General features: G+C 38.5%; 1 protein-coding gene across 1 annotated transcript in view; it reads right to left on the reverse strand.

Annotated features, from left to right (window-relative positions):
* The window catches only part of LOC136864399 (thioredoxin reductase 1, cytoplasmic), a 228547-nt gene that overhangs the window by 87440 nt on the left and 125507 nt on the right, over positions 1-15600 (reverse strand). Inside the window, exon 6 of the mRNA XM_067141343.2 lies at positions 9682-9912. Within this exon, the coding sequence (XP_066997444.2) occupies positions 9682-9912 (231 nt within the window). The remainder of the gene's footprint in view (positions 1-9681; positions 9913-15600) is intronic.

Here is a 15600-nt window from a genome sequence, read left to right on the forward strand (position 1 = left end):
ACCAATGAATGCTCAAGAACTAATGTACAAGGGATATTACTTATCTATGGCATATTTATCAGAAACCTTGTCAATGACTCAGAGAGATGAGAGTAGCTGAAATGAAATTCCTGAGGAGTATGGTACAGAAGACAAGACCAGATAGAGTGAGAAGCAAAGACATATGAAGAGAGCTAAATGTGTAAAAACGAAATGATAAACTGGAACAGAACAGATTGAGATGGTCTGGACATGTCAAGCAGATGAGAGAAAAAAGACTGCCAAGTCTAGCAATGGAAAGATACAACAGAGAAGAGAGGACAAGAAAGACCAAAATTACGATGGATGGATTCAGTGAAGAACAGCATAGGACAATGGAAACTGGACTGGAACACAATGTTGAAAGAGGAATGGTGGAGAGACAGGACAAAGTGGAGAAGAACCATAGGCACCAAGGAGTTTCAGCTGGAGAAGGGTAAATTATGATAATGATCTCCATTATTATTATTATTATTATTATTATTATTATTATTATTATTATTATTATTATTATTATTATTATTTGTAAGTAAATGTGTACAAAACATTAAAAATCTGAAATTATATTTTACTCAACCTTTATAATTTACAGACTTTTCATAATGCAAATACAGTAAAACCTCGTTAACATAAAAACCAAGGGACTGGAAAATCAAGAGTATATGTTAAGTTTTTTGTGTTAAATGAGTACTCTAACTTTAGATTTAGAATATCAACCACTTTACAGTACAATATTTTACAGTATTGATGCATGGTGCAGTAAATGGCACTACATAATTAACTGTTATTGTACTCAAGTAATTTTCTGGAGAAAAATTCAAATATGTTTTGCTGTCACTCACGGAAATGAAAGTGCCACGTTACTTCATGGCCAACTGTATTAATAGCTTCCGTAATTTCAATGGTGACTTCAGATGTTACAGCAAAACGTTCTAAAATATTAAAAGTGGTTAAAATTTCCAGGCGGCTAGGTGGAATTACACTGTCCTGGTCATAACAGCTGCCTCAAACAGTAAGACCTGTTGATCTTCAATTATTGTGTTCTTTCCTTACATTTAATGTGCATGTGATTTATGCCTGCTTGGGGCCATGATAGTTAAAGCAACAAGTCTATATGTTCCGACACTGTGGTTAGCTGGTTGAAAAAATCTTCACCGTCAGAAACTTGGCTGGTAGGGTGGGAGAGATGGTTCTTGACAACTTCTAATCACTAGATTGTGTATCAAAAGCCTGGATTCAATTCCAAACCTCTCTGCAGTTTTCACATGCAGTAAGGACATAGGTCGCTGTTGATGGTCATTCATCTGTCTGATCGAGACTAATGCCTGGTTGCAGAAAAGCCAATCAAAGCTTGACTGGAGTTTGATTGGCAATCATCCTATGCGAGTTGCAGAAACAGCAATCAGTGTTTGATCGACAATCAATCTCCCATCAGATTTGACCAGCAAATTCATACTGATCAAGCACTGATTCTCCAATCAGTGCTTGCAGTCTTTAAACTCAAGGATGCTATTTTTTCATTAAATGCATCTAATGAAATGTTTCAATGATAAATAAATTCAAGTTCATGTAGAAAGTGCGATTTAAGTGACGTACTATTTTGTTTTCCGTAGTCATTCTCACATATAACCTCAATCTTGAACATGGAACGAGTTAATTTATATCAATCAAATCTTGAAATAAATACTTATCTCTCGCATATTAATATCCATGTATACCCAGACTTTTTAGAATTAATAAGCCAACGTGACAAAACTTCAACCTATCTGCAGCATGGTTGTTTACTCTTTTGTAATTTTGCCCACACTGCATCCGTGTTTTTTATTTTCAATTATATGCAAGTATCCCTCAAATATATTAAGTAAGAGGGCTCCATCATTCAATGAAAAATTTGGCCCTCACTTTCTTAGTGGGGATATTACTCATATTGTTGAAAATTAAATGAAAGTCTCAAAATCCGCTCTGTTTTTCACCTTTCTCAAACATGATCAGGATCAGCTGTTTCCTGATTCACTGCTACTTTAATGTGTTTGCTGGACACCAAAGAGGATAAAGTAGACACCACCCTTAACAAATCAACACGGCAGTGGCCACTAATTTTGCTGTTGCCAGATTTATTTCCTTCTCGGATCTTCAATCAGTGAAAATGAAGTGGCGTATGGCTTTTAGTGCCGGGAGTGTCCAAGGACATGTTCGGTTCGCCAGGTACAGGTCTATAATACCAATATAATGGTCCGTTATTGGACATTTGACACCCGTAGGCGACCTGCGCGTCATGAGGATGAAATGATGAGGACGGCACATACACCCAGCCCCCGTGCCAGAGAAATTAACCACTGATGGTTAAAATTCCCGACCCTGCCAGGAATTGAACCCGGGACCCCTGTGACCAAAGGCCAGCACCCTAACCACTTAGCCATGGAGCCGGACTCTTCAATCAGTAAACTGGAGAAAGTTGATTGGGGTTTAGGTTTTCTGAAACACTCTGTGGAATTAGAGTTGATTGGCAATCAGCTGATCTGTCATTAAGGACTGATTTCATGGACCTTTCTGCAACCGGGCCTAAGCCTTGAGCAAACCCCTTGGTGCTATTCAACAGGTGTAGGCTATGTGCTGGTACCGGTTTTCACCCTATCCCTTCCTACAATCATATATTACATCATTCATTTCATCTCATTAACTCTGACGAGATTGACACCAGGCAGGGCATCCGGTTGTAAAAACTTGCAGCGAAGATTCATCTCATTTCATACCAGACACTGTAGAGAAACGGGAGTAGGGTTGGACACACAATTTGCATATCACTGAAATGAGTTTGTAGGCTAAGAATACAAGTTGACTCTGGAGGTAGTAACTTTCACGATTATCGATGTAATTGCACCACGAAACGTCAATGTTAACCCACTCACTCGTGGCTTAACATCCAAATAACCTATGGTTTGACAGGAATTTACTTTCAACTGTGAACATTTCTTGCATTCCTAGCAGAGAAACAACTTACAAAATACAACAAATAGCATCAGTGGTTCACATTAAGTGAGATATGACTACGAACAGGGCTTAAAAAAAAAAAAAACAAGTTTGTAGTCTATCCCAATGGAATCTAATAAAATCTTACTCGCAAGGTGTGTAGTATTTTACTGAGAATCCCGTACACAATGTGGAATTCTGTAGCAACGCAAGGGTACATGAGATAGTCGGTATATATTTACTAGACATTATTAATAGGAGTTAAATCATGGTTGTGTTATTATGAAAGCAGAAATTTTCTCACGGAATGGGAGTGTTCATCATAAAGCCAGGATAGGAACAGTAGGAGGGAGAGTATTCATACCAGTGAAAGAATTTTTAAGCTACAGAAAAGTTAAGAAAAACATAAAATTCTATTTGTAAGGCTCTTCTCTAAAGAAGCCAACGGCCGTAGCCGTGTTGAAACACCGGATGCCGTGAGATCTCCGAAGTTAAGCAACATTGGGCGTGGTCAGGAGTTGGATGGGTTGCCACGTGCTGTTGGTGGAGGGTAAGGGAATGGAGGAGCAGAAAGGAACTGGCCACCCTACTGCACGTAAACTCCGGCTCAGGAACATGTCTGCGGAGGTTTGGACCTGCCTTCGGGCAGTATAACCCTTACCTACATCTCTAAAGAAAACACTCAATTTGATGATTTTGGTGTGTAGAGACCTGGAAAGGGTGGGTCTGATGCTAATGCGGAATTGATAAGATAACCAGCTATAGTGGAAAAGACACAAAGGATCGATTGTGATTGTAGTGGATAATCTCAATTTACCAAATGTTAACTGAGAAGGTAATGTGCATAGCAGGAGATATGACCAACAAGTGGTAAATAAGTTAATCTGGGAAGGATAGCTGAATCAGAAAGCGATGGAACCAACTAGACGGAAGAATATTCTGGATGTAGGGCTGTTAAAACCAGACGAGTGCTATAAAGAAACTGAAGTAATAGGTTGTATAAGTGATCACAAAGTTGTTTTTGTCATGGATAAATAAAAATTCGACAGAAAGGAAGATTGGAAAAGTAGGATTATTACGTAGTACCAATGGTTAATAAGGCAGGCATGAGGGTGTTTTTAAAAAGAAATTATGATTGGTGGAAAATTGTAAATAGATATGTAAACAGCCTATGGGATGGGTTTAAAGCAATTGCTGAAAAGTGTGAAGGTGGTAAGGAATGGTTGAGAACCACAGAAAAATAACGTAGACTAAGGAGGAGGTGCATGTTGGAAAGAAGAGTTATGAATGTTTATGGAAGGAGAAACTGAAGAAACTTTCTAGGAAATTGAATCTAGCGAAGAGCTGAGCTAAGGATAACGTGACGGCAAGCATAACTGGCAGTCAAATGAATTTTAGTGGAAAATGAAAGGGTATGTATAGGTACTTTAAGGCAGAAACAGGTTCCAAGGAGGACATTTCAGGAATCATTAATGAACAAGGTGAGTGTATATGTAAGGATTTATAGCAGACAAAAATATTCAGTTAGCATTTTGTAGAGATAGTTGAATATAACGATAACGTCTAGGTAGAGAAGGTGACTAATACAAACTAAATATTGAATGTACCTATGATAAAGATATTTAGATTAAGACACAAAAGTTGAAAACTAGAAAGATGATGATGATGCTTGTTGTTTAAAGGGGCCTAACATGTAGGTCATCGGCCTCTAATGGTACTAAATGAGACGAAATGAAATGACAAATTAAAAGCCCAAAAACATCCACTGACCACAATTCATAACGTGAGGATGAAGAACGAATGGATGGATATGAATTTAAAACGATCAGTGACACCGACCCACAGTGCCTCAAATGCACAGAAGCTGGCATAGAACAATAGTATTACTGACCAAGGGACTGCTTCTATAGCACTGAATCGAAGATACTTGTAGTCGAAAGGGGTCCAAAATCCAAGTCAGCGGCCCCTCACAATGGTACTTATTGCTAGGAAAGTAGAACCATGGTATTTGTCATGTTGCAGTACTATAGTTCAGTTATTATGAGTTTCGACTTGACGTTTGAGCGCTGCCTTTTGGCGGAGGGTAAGTGAATTAATCAACAGCCAATCATAGACAGCCGATCGCTCCGATAGAGCGCGTTAGACTCCAGTTGCGGTTAGCAGTGTTATGTCATAGAAAGAAAGAGATCCACCTTATCAATACTAAATTTATTAATGTTTTTTAAAACAGGACCGGTTTCGACTTTTCATAAGTCATCCTCAGCTGTCATTTACATACACATTAGAATACATGTTTTAACAATTGTATCTTACAAATAAACATGTCATATTTGAAAGACATTAGGTAGTATGTCTAGAAGTGAAATTCTGCTTCTTACGTCTAAGTTTAAAGGATCAAGAATATTAACTCATTGCGGACCGTGGACGGCGTAAGACGTTTAAGCTTGCTCCTATGCTGCGGGCCGTGGACGACGTAAGACGTTTAATGTTCCACGCGAAGCAATGCTGTTTATATTCGTCATCTATGTATTCCTACACCTTAGTCAGCGTTACTGGTTGTAGCAGGAAGTTGGTTGACATTTTTGAGATAACCCCCGCGTTGAGTGGGCTCATGTTTATCTTAGCTGTTTTAGCGGGAATATCTCAGCACTTCCTCGCGTGTCAAGTCGGTACTTGAGATTCCAATACAGTGCGTGTTGTTCTTACCGAGTGTAGTATAATGGCTTATAATACAAAGTTTCTTATGGAAGAAAACTAACAGATATTGTTCACAATGATGATTCTGGTGGTGAACTTATTCCTGAAATAGACTCAGATAGTGAAAGTGAGAGTGACGAGGAAGTACCGATTCCCGAATCCAATAGGCCTATAAAGGAAAATGAAATGCCTGATACATATCATCCTAGTTATTGTCCACCTGTTCCATCATTTAGAGAGAATTCAGGTATAAACGTTCAAACAGAAAATGAGCAGGATATTTTGAGTTAGGCGAGTATTTTCATGAATGACGAATTTTATCAGTATGTGTGTGAGCAGACCAATCTATACGCGAGTCAAGTGATAGGAGCGGCGCCCCGGCCTTTCACGAAGAATTCGTTCATGCAATCGTGGAAACCGATTATTCCAAAATCCTGATATAAAAATGTACTGGACCGAAGACCCTGTTTTTCATACCCCAATATTTTCTAAAACAATGTTCCAAATACGCTTCCTTCATATTCTTCCCTTTCTTCACTACATTGACAGTAATCATTATGCCGAAAGTACAGATAGGGTGTATAAAATTAGACGTATTTTGGAACCTGTGACACCTGATATCACACCCTAAATATTTACTAGAGGTTAGCACAAAGTATCATGTTTCTAACACTTATAGTTCAGGATTAATGGTAAATTTTATTAAGTAATGCTCGTTAAGAGGGCCGGGCATGAAAATGGCTGGTCCAGGCATTCAAGTGTCCCGCTCAGAAGCAGGTACTGAACGTGTTAAAAAGATATCTATCTTTAACACATTAAAAGAATTACAACACATGATAAAATTTGTTGTTTACACCTGATCTTGAATATAGCATTACCGTTCAAGTTTTACTAGTAATAGTTCTTTAAAAAGACTTTCATATTGCGTTGTTTTTAGTCAACTAAATATGCTTAAATGTAGCTGCATGTACTTTTACAGTATACTTTTTATTAGGCTTAAACTTTGTCAAAATGAGTAATGTGAATCCGAATTTGAAATTACGATAACAAAGTGAAATGCGTTTGAAATAACAGTAAGCTAGGTAATTGAAACCTGTCTTTCTACGACATACTATAGATATCAATACGGAACATCATGAAATTTATTAATCAAGGTTAGCAGTGTTGTCGATTTGTTGTTTACTGTAACCACGTGCTATCAGCTGTGTTTCTTTTCGCGGTCTTTGTGTGTCTTTGTGCTAGGTTGTTGTTCGTTTATATTTTGCAGTGTAGAGTTTATAAATGTATTGTTTAGTATTTTTAATAGTATAGCGCATTATATTGTAGTAAATAGTGTGTAACAGGTGATCTATTTTATATAGTAGCTTAGTTTAACATTTCGTTCGGTAGTTATATAGTAGGTTAATTTTAGGCCCGTGTGTGAATATGATGTTCTGTCATGTCGACGCCTACGTTTAAGGATGAAGCTCCCAAGATAAGAAAGCCCTTCGGACGAGGTACTCCCCTAAGGAGTCGGGCCCGGGAAATTGTTTGTAATGTTAGAGAGTCATTCTTGACAAAGCACCAACAATGGCGGATGGAAAGAATGAGTTGATTAAGTGGTTGAAGGAGCACAATATTTCGGTTCGCGATGACATGGCGAAGGGGGATCTTGTGCATCTCTTGAAACAAAACAAGCCCCAGTACCCAGTTTATGTGGTGGATAGCCAGAAGGAATGGGCATAAAGTAGTTCAGACGATTATGTTGAAGACTTTATTATCTCTTTAGGGTCAAGCGAGAGTGAAACCTCAACAGAAGATGACAATGCCAATAGTGACTGAGAAATGAGTGATAGATAGATAGATAGATAGATAAAGCCTTTATTTTCTGTGGCGAAGTTAGGGCTCTTGGCCCTTTCTTACACTTAACCACACACATATTATTATTATTATTATTATTCCATACAATGACATTGATTAACTTAAAATACTAAGAACTACAAATAACACTAATTTTTAAGACAAAAATATGAATATATACATGCAAAGAAGAATGAAAGAAAAAGTAACTGCCTACATAATACAGGTTTGAGGGAAAAAAAATTCAATACACAACAAAAGAAATAAGAATGTAAAAATACTAGTAAGCTTAATAAAAATACTAAATGAAAATTTAACTAATTGTATCCTTGCAAGACTAGATCTAAGTTAAATACTGTACTTACTACTAGCTATTTTTAGACTACTTCTACTTCGTAAATACAATATGGATGTTTTTGATTTAATTTAAATTATTATATTAAACCAATATTTAATTTATTGTGCAATAATCTCATATCATTTTCACACACAATCACTCGTTCCACTCATATAGGTACTGTACCTTGCTGGAAGCACTTAACGAGGTATATTCGCTTTGTAGATTTATTTCCTTCGTTACGGGAAACTGAATATAACAGCAATACGAGATCTTCTACATGGTGAGTAGAAATTTAATTTAATTTTCTCACGGTTTATCTGTTCGAGCATTGACATATTTTTATCTTATAGCCTTATCCTAAATATGTTGTGCATTATTGATCTTACGTGAATCATGTATGTTGCTACAAAGAATAACTGATTATGGACTTATATTCCAGTATTTACATTTCTGTTCGTGTTGTGTATCGTAAATCAGCTGTTTGTATTCGTGGCAATTTGGCACCACTGGCTGACTTCCGGCTAACTGTCAAGTCGAAACTCATAAAAACGGAACTATAATCAAGAGTAGCGTAGACTAGCGGTATTCCACACATTATGGTACTACTCACAGGTAATGAAATTCGCATATGTATTACAGACCTACGCTGTTTCACACATTGCGGCGCCATTTACAGGCAATGCAAACCTATGGTGTTCATCACATAAGGGTACTAACCACAGAGACTTGTACTATCCCGTGGTGTTCCTCATATAGTGGGTAGTAATCATAGACAAGCCAGAACCATGGTTTCCGTCATTCCATGGTGTCGCTCATAGGTACTATAAAAGCCGTCGCGCTCTCATTTGCTACTAATCACAAACCTATTTGGTACCCAACATAGTGGTACTACGCGCAAGTAAAAGCGACCCATGGTGTTCCCCGCGTGGTGGTACTAATGACAAGTAGTTTCATGGTTCTAATTTGATCATCCCTTGGTCGCCCCTTTTAGTCGGCTCTTACGGCAGGGGATACCGTGGGTGAATTCTTCGTCTGCGTCCCCCACCCACAGGGGTTGAAAACTAGAAACGCAGCTGGAATTGATAAGGGAAACTCTCCATTCCACCACAACTTTAAAATAATCCACCGGGTCCGCAGACCAAGTCCAATTGAGTATATGTGGGCACGTCATGGGTAGATGACTAAGAAACTCTCCCCAGTCATCTCAGACTGTAGAACAACTGATGTTTCCAGGTATCACTGACTCCACACCACAAAGAATTCAGTACTGTAATGCACCTTGATGTGGTCATGCCCTGTACAGACTTTCATCCAAATGTCACACAGAGGAACTGGAGGAATTGGAAAGTGTCCTACAAGCTCAATTACAGCTTTGCAATACCATCCCTGCATGGTGTTACAATTTATATTTTGAGTGATGTACATTTTTATGTATTTCCTGAGCCTATTAGGGGATTTTGACAGCCTATCCCATGTAAAAGCAAGTTTCCCAGTGACATATCATGATCTTAAGCCGCAGGTTCTAAAATTTAACATTTAAAATTTAAAAACATATTTCATTCATAAATCTTGTTTGTACTGACCACCCACCCACCACCCAGGTGGAAGTTACAGATAATGGAAAAGAATGGATAAGGCCATCCAAGCTTAGATCTATTTTTTAAAATGTGTTCATAATTCAACATATAACTGAAAAGTAAATTATATTAAGTTTTACAACACACAATACTGTGACTGAAAAATAACAGAAAGAGAGGCACTGATGGAAAATATTAGTTGTAATGTAAGTAAAAGTAATGATACGGTGTTGTTCTTACCATAACCGTTACATCCAATCCCAAGCCAGCCAGAAATCCAGCACACTCCAGAGCAATGTAGGAACCACCCACAATTAAAGTCTTCCCAGGACAATATGGAAGCGAGAAAATATCATCAGAGGTTATACCAAACTCCTTGGCTCCAGGTATATCAGGATATTTTGGACGGCCACCAACAGCTATAAGGAACTTTCTTGCGGTTATTTCATAAGACTTGGATTTACTTGTAACCTGTGAAAACATGGGATATGTTAAAAAAAAGAGAGGTAAACCACTGCACTTAATTTTCATACGTCTCACGCAAAACATAAGTAAGATGACCATATTAATGATACATGTAGGCACTTTTTCAATTATAGCAATAAAATTAATTTCTTATGTAGTTAATAGTCTTCTGAAACCGCCAGGGAAAGTGATGAAGGGAAAGTAACAAGAGAAACTAACAAGTTTCACCATAAAACTGGAAATCTTCCTGATATTTCTTTTCTTGAATTAAGTAGTCCCATCATAAAGATTCATTCCTTCACCAATACAGAAATAGTTGTCTTAATGTTTTATCCTTGTCCAGAATAACAATGACAGCCCTGTTTAATGCTGCATTAGTGTTCCTCCTAAAATGGAAATATGAAGTCTTCTGGTAGTTTGCTGTCGAAAGTAAACATACTACTCAGCAGCATATATGGAAGCAGACAGCATGACTAATATGTTTTGACAGAGGTAGTTAACCTACATGTGGTTATAGTGTTGCCAGATTGCCCCTCTTCAACGTCCTTTTCCTGCCGGATACAACCGCAGTACGAACGTTTGTGGGATACATTTTTTTTTTGCTGGCATGTGAGGAGTCGTGCTGCGACGCCCGAGTGCGCGAATTTCGGTTCATCCTGTATACTGTACATCACCTCATTGTCAATTTTGTATTATTGGTAATCTCCTATTAATGTAGTTCTAATTCACTGATAATAATAATTAATGCACTTATTATAATTTAAAAGCTATATACTATACATCACATCGCTGTAAATTATGTCTTACGAGCAGAATATTTCCTATTACTGTAGTTCTTTTTTTTCGCTGATAATAAAAACAAATTATGGTTGCACACAAAGCCGCTCTGTTTGTCAGCGAGTCAGAATCATTTTGTTTATAAAAGGCAATGTTTAAATAAATAAATAAATAAATAAATAAATAATTAATTGTGTAAATGTGTGGTGAACACCACAGATTGCTCTGCAGCGGTAAATGATTTCTTTCCCTTTTAAAGTCCTGTACACATCTCCAGGATGAACTCGCTCTGATCACTGTTACACACGGATTCAGGGCCGTAGGACTTTGTAACAGACTTAACTTCTACGAATATTTCTGCTGCTGCCATGGTTTCTACCTCTTTGTCGGTCTGCTTTTTTTTTTTTTTTTTTTTTTTTACGTTATAGATGTTATTTTCCGCGACAATGCCACTGCGCTCTTAAAGTTATGCACTGGCGTGTGGTATTCTTAAAACCCCGTGCATTGCTCTTCATGAACAACTTGCCTAGCCCACTGGTAGATGGTAACATCGTGAATTATTTCATGAGCAAAATTGAATCTTTTCTGATAGTATGAGCCGTTGCCCTCAATTTGTTGTGGCGCATCCCACTGTTCTTTACATGCTTTTCCCACAAATATCAATTTTTTTTTGCTTTTGACACAACGGAATTTTTGTTTCACCAACAAAAATGAAAGCGGGCCCCATTTACTACTTCTCCAATATTGAACATCCTTCCTTTTTAAGCGTATGTCAGTATGGCTTCAAGTCCGCTGTTGGACAGTATGAGTTCCGGGTAGGGTATGGAGTAGCAGCCTCTCAATGAGTGAACCCAGCACGTGGTGCAGTACTGCGTAGTAGGGCGCCAATTCAAACATACGAACTTCAACGCTTTCTGTAGGTTGCACAAATTAATTTCCGAAAGAAGTATTTTGGCTATTGTGTTATTCTTGGCTCATTTAACGTGTGTGGAAAATTGACATAAGATCTGCGATTCCTCGGTATGCACCCTTCCCTTGTTAGTTCCCATTTCAAAATTCTGGTGTATATCTTCAGAGCTAAGGATGATAAACATACAGCTCTACAAGTTAGCACAATCAACTGTACTCCCCTTTTTATGAACTGGGATGATTATATTGCTTTCCCAATCTGTAGGTATTCGATTCTTTTCCCATGCCTTTCGGCACATTTTCCACATCTACTCTGCTACTTTCTCTCCTCCCAGCTTGATATATTCTGGGGCTATTTAAACTGCTCCAGCTGCCTAGCCAATGTTCAATTCTTGGATGGCTTTCTTGTCTTCACTGAAAGTAATGGCTATTCCTTCCTCTTTGACTATATTCCTCATATTGCTCAGTGTTCAATCTCATGATCTTCAGCATGAAACATTTCTTCACAATAATGTCTGCAAACTTTTAGTATGCCTTTTCTTTCAGTTTGAAGAATGTACTATCTGCAATATTTCTAACTTTCATTCCAGATTTTTATCCCTATCTGCCAAAATTTGCTAGTTTTCCTTAAAATTCCCTTCTATCTCTCTTCTGAAACTCTCACATGTTTCGGCCTTAGCTTTCTTCACCAACTGCTTTACTTCATTTCTTCGTTCCACATCTGCCTTACAATGATAGTCTTGTTTATGTACTACATACTTTTTTCAGGCTTCCTTCTTTTGCTAAACTTTTATTTTGACTATCTCATTCTACCATTTGGTCCTCCTCATTACCCCAACCCTATGCGCACCACATACTTCTTCAGTTTTTCTCAGCAGAGTAACTTGCAGAATCGTACATGTAGTTTCTCAATTACCACAGTCACCGTTTATAACTCCACCCTTGATCATCAAGTTCCTTGTAACTTGTCTCTCAAATTTCTTCCCTCTTTTCCCTTCTTCTGAGTTCATTTGTCTTGATTCTTGCAAACAATCCTGACTTCATGATGTAGGGTAATCTGAATCTTATTTTAATAACAAGCACCTTACGCTGCATGCTCAACTCCTGCACTTCTGTACACCCTCGCATTCAAGACAGCATACTTTGTTGTTCTGGTATAGATGAAGTAGTCAATTACAATTCTAATCTTGATGCTGTGCTTGAAATGTAATTTTGAGGGGTACTGTGAGGGGAAAGAAAGTATTCCCAATCAACAGTTCCTTATTAATACAAAATTCAATCATTCTTTTGGCATTCTTATGCAGGATTGCTTCCATTCCATGCTTGCCAAGGTAGCAATACCCTCTGCGTATGCTGTTTCCTAAATGAGCAATCCAGTCTCCCATGATCACCAGGTGACTACCATATTCTCTAGCCTTATCAGCAAGTGCTCATTCTCAAACTCCTCGTGTCTTCAATAGGAGTGTAGATTTGGGTAATCGCTACCTTCCCTTCCAGCTTCATGTTTATACACACTATATCGTATGCAATTATCTTCATTTTAGTCTGTAATGATAAAATTACAATGAGTAGAAATAAGGATTCCAACTAATCAATTTATTATGAACGAGGCATGTTTTTTAAGTAAGTACCGTTTTGATACTCCGCCGATGCAGCGCTGCAGTCGGCATTCTGTGTATGTGTGCTGTGTACCTGCATCTATTGGCAAGGCTGAGATGCCATTACAGCAATAGTCGCCGTTGTGTACGTTTCTTGGCAAGCATTTGAAATGGCCTCGCCAATCAAGAGTCCCGCCGACTGTGAAGTCTGGTCTGTTACTTGTTTTCTGAGTGCAAAAGGTTTGAAAGCTATCGATATTCATCGTGAGATCTGTGCAGTTTACGGACCAAACATTATGAGTGATGGAATGGTTAGGAAATGGGTTCGAGCATTTGAAGGTGGTCGCTAAGATGTGCATGATGAAGAACGGAGTGGACGATGAGTGAAGACTTGGTGCAGGCAGTTGACCGAGCAATGAGAAAACAGACGCTTTAAGATTACATTGTTATCTGATGTGTTTCCTCAAGTTTCTCAAAGTGTTCTTTATGAAATTGTGAGTGAATGATTAAATTATCAAAAGGTGTGCTCATGCTGGGTACCGAAAATGTTGACGGAGGAGCCCAAAAGCAAAAGTTTGGGCTGTGCCTTAACTTTCCTCGAGCGTTACCACGAGGAAGGTGACGATTTTTTGAGTCAAATTGTAACGGGGGACGAAACCTGGGTGGCCTACGTTACACCAGAATCAAAACAGCAGTCTATGGAATGGCGACATTCAACTTCACCCAAGAAAGTGAAGGTTAAGCAAACAACGTCAGCCAGGAAAAACATGTGTATCATGTTTTGGGACAGAAAGCGGGTGTTACTGGTGGACTTTTTGCCCCGCGGTGAGACAATCAATTCAGCAACGTAATGCGAGACCTTAAAGAAATTGCGCCGCTAAATTCAGAACAAAAGGCGTGGCATATTCAGTATTGGCATCCTTTTGCTTCATGACAACGCCCACCCACAAGCGGCTCATCGAACCCAAGACCTCATCACATCATTTTGCTGGGAACAACTCGATCACCCTCCATACAGTCCCCATCTTGCGCCCAGTGATTACCAATTGTTCCTGCATTTGAAGAAACATATGGCCGGCAAACGCCACGACGACGATGGTGGTGTCAAGATGGCCGTGTTGCAGTGCCTGACAAATCAGGCGGCCAACTTTTATGAGGAGGGTATGCAAAAGCTCATTGTACGATATGACAAGTGCCTCAATATTGGCGGGAATTATGTTGAAAAGTAGAGTAATGTACAGGCTTTCATATAAAAATAAAATTGTTAAAAAAACCTCTATTTGTTTTTCATTTATTTAAAAACGGCACTTACTTAAAAACATGCCTCGTATATCACATTGTGGGACTAGTTTCAATCGTATAATTATCATCCGCAGCCACTTATAGCTAAAAATTGACTAAGCATTAAACCAAGCGATTCCAACTGAGGTGCTCCCACGGACTCGACTGGCCCCGGCAGCAGCCCTGGTGCTGTGCTATAGCACCGTTGAGGTGGTGGGGGAAGGAGGGGAAGTGACAGAGGCAGAGCCACAGGTCGTCAAGTCAGCGCACAGCTTATGAAAATAATATTTATGACAGTTCTGTGAACACATAAACACACAATTTATTCTGTACATACTTTGCGTTTGACTTAACGTACATTTAGTGTTTAAGTCGATTGCTGACATCGTTTTGCGGCAACTAATTTACCAATAATGGGTACAATCGATTTAGCAATAGAAATTCTAAGTACAGCCTCTAAGTCCGCATCAGACAGAGAAGTCCTACTTCTCCATTTATTTAAATTCAGAATTGAAAACATCTGTTTTTTTTTTTTGTAATTTTCAGAGCAACAATAGCCCATAACATGCTCGAACTGTGCCTTCTAAAGTATTGGGTTCAAGTATCTGTGGGACAGGGAGATAAAATAATTAAAATAGTTATCTTTGTGGGTTCTTTTTTGCAATAGGTCTTATGGCGATGATGGGTAGGAATAGGCTATGAATGGGAAGGAAGCATCCGTGGCCTTAATTAAGGAACAGCCCCAGCATTTCCTTGGCTTGAAAATGGGAAACCAAAGAAAACCATCTTCAGCGCTGCCGACAGTGGGGTTCGAACCCACTACCTTCCAGATGCAAGCTTACAGCTGAGCGCCCCTAACCGCGCCGCCAACTTGCCAGTGTTTTTTCTTAGCAGCACATCTAAGTCTAATTCTAAACAGTTCTTAATAATACAAAATCAAAAAACGAAAACAAATCTTCTAAATTGCATGTAAAACAATTCCTAATGAGTAAGATATTACGTATCTCCGAAGAACTTAGCAATTCTGATTTTAACTTAGCAATTTGTTCGGTTCTTGCTGCGCCAACAATGTCATTATAGGTGAAAACATGTTTATTGTGGTAGTGTCGTCGAACGGTTGAAGACTGTA

Source organism: Anabrus simplex, chromosome 2, assembly GCF_040414725.1.
Source record: "Anabrus simplex isolate iqAnaSimp1 chromosome 2, ASM4041472v1, whole genome shotgun sequence".
Lineage (NCBI taxonomy): Eukaryota > Metazoa > Arthropoda > Insecta > Orthoptera > Tettigoniidae > Anabrus > Anabrus simplex.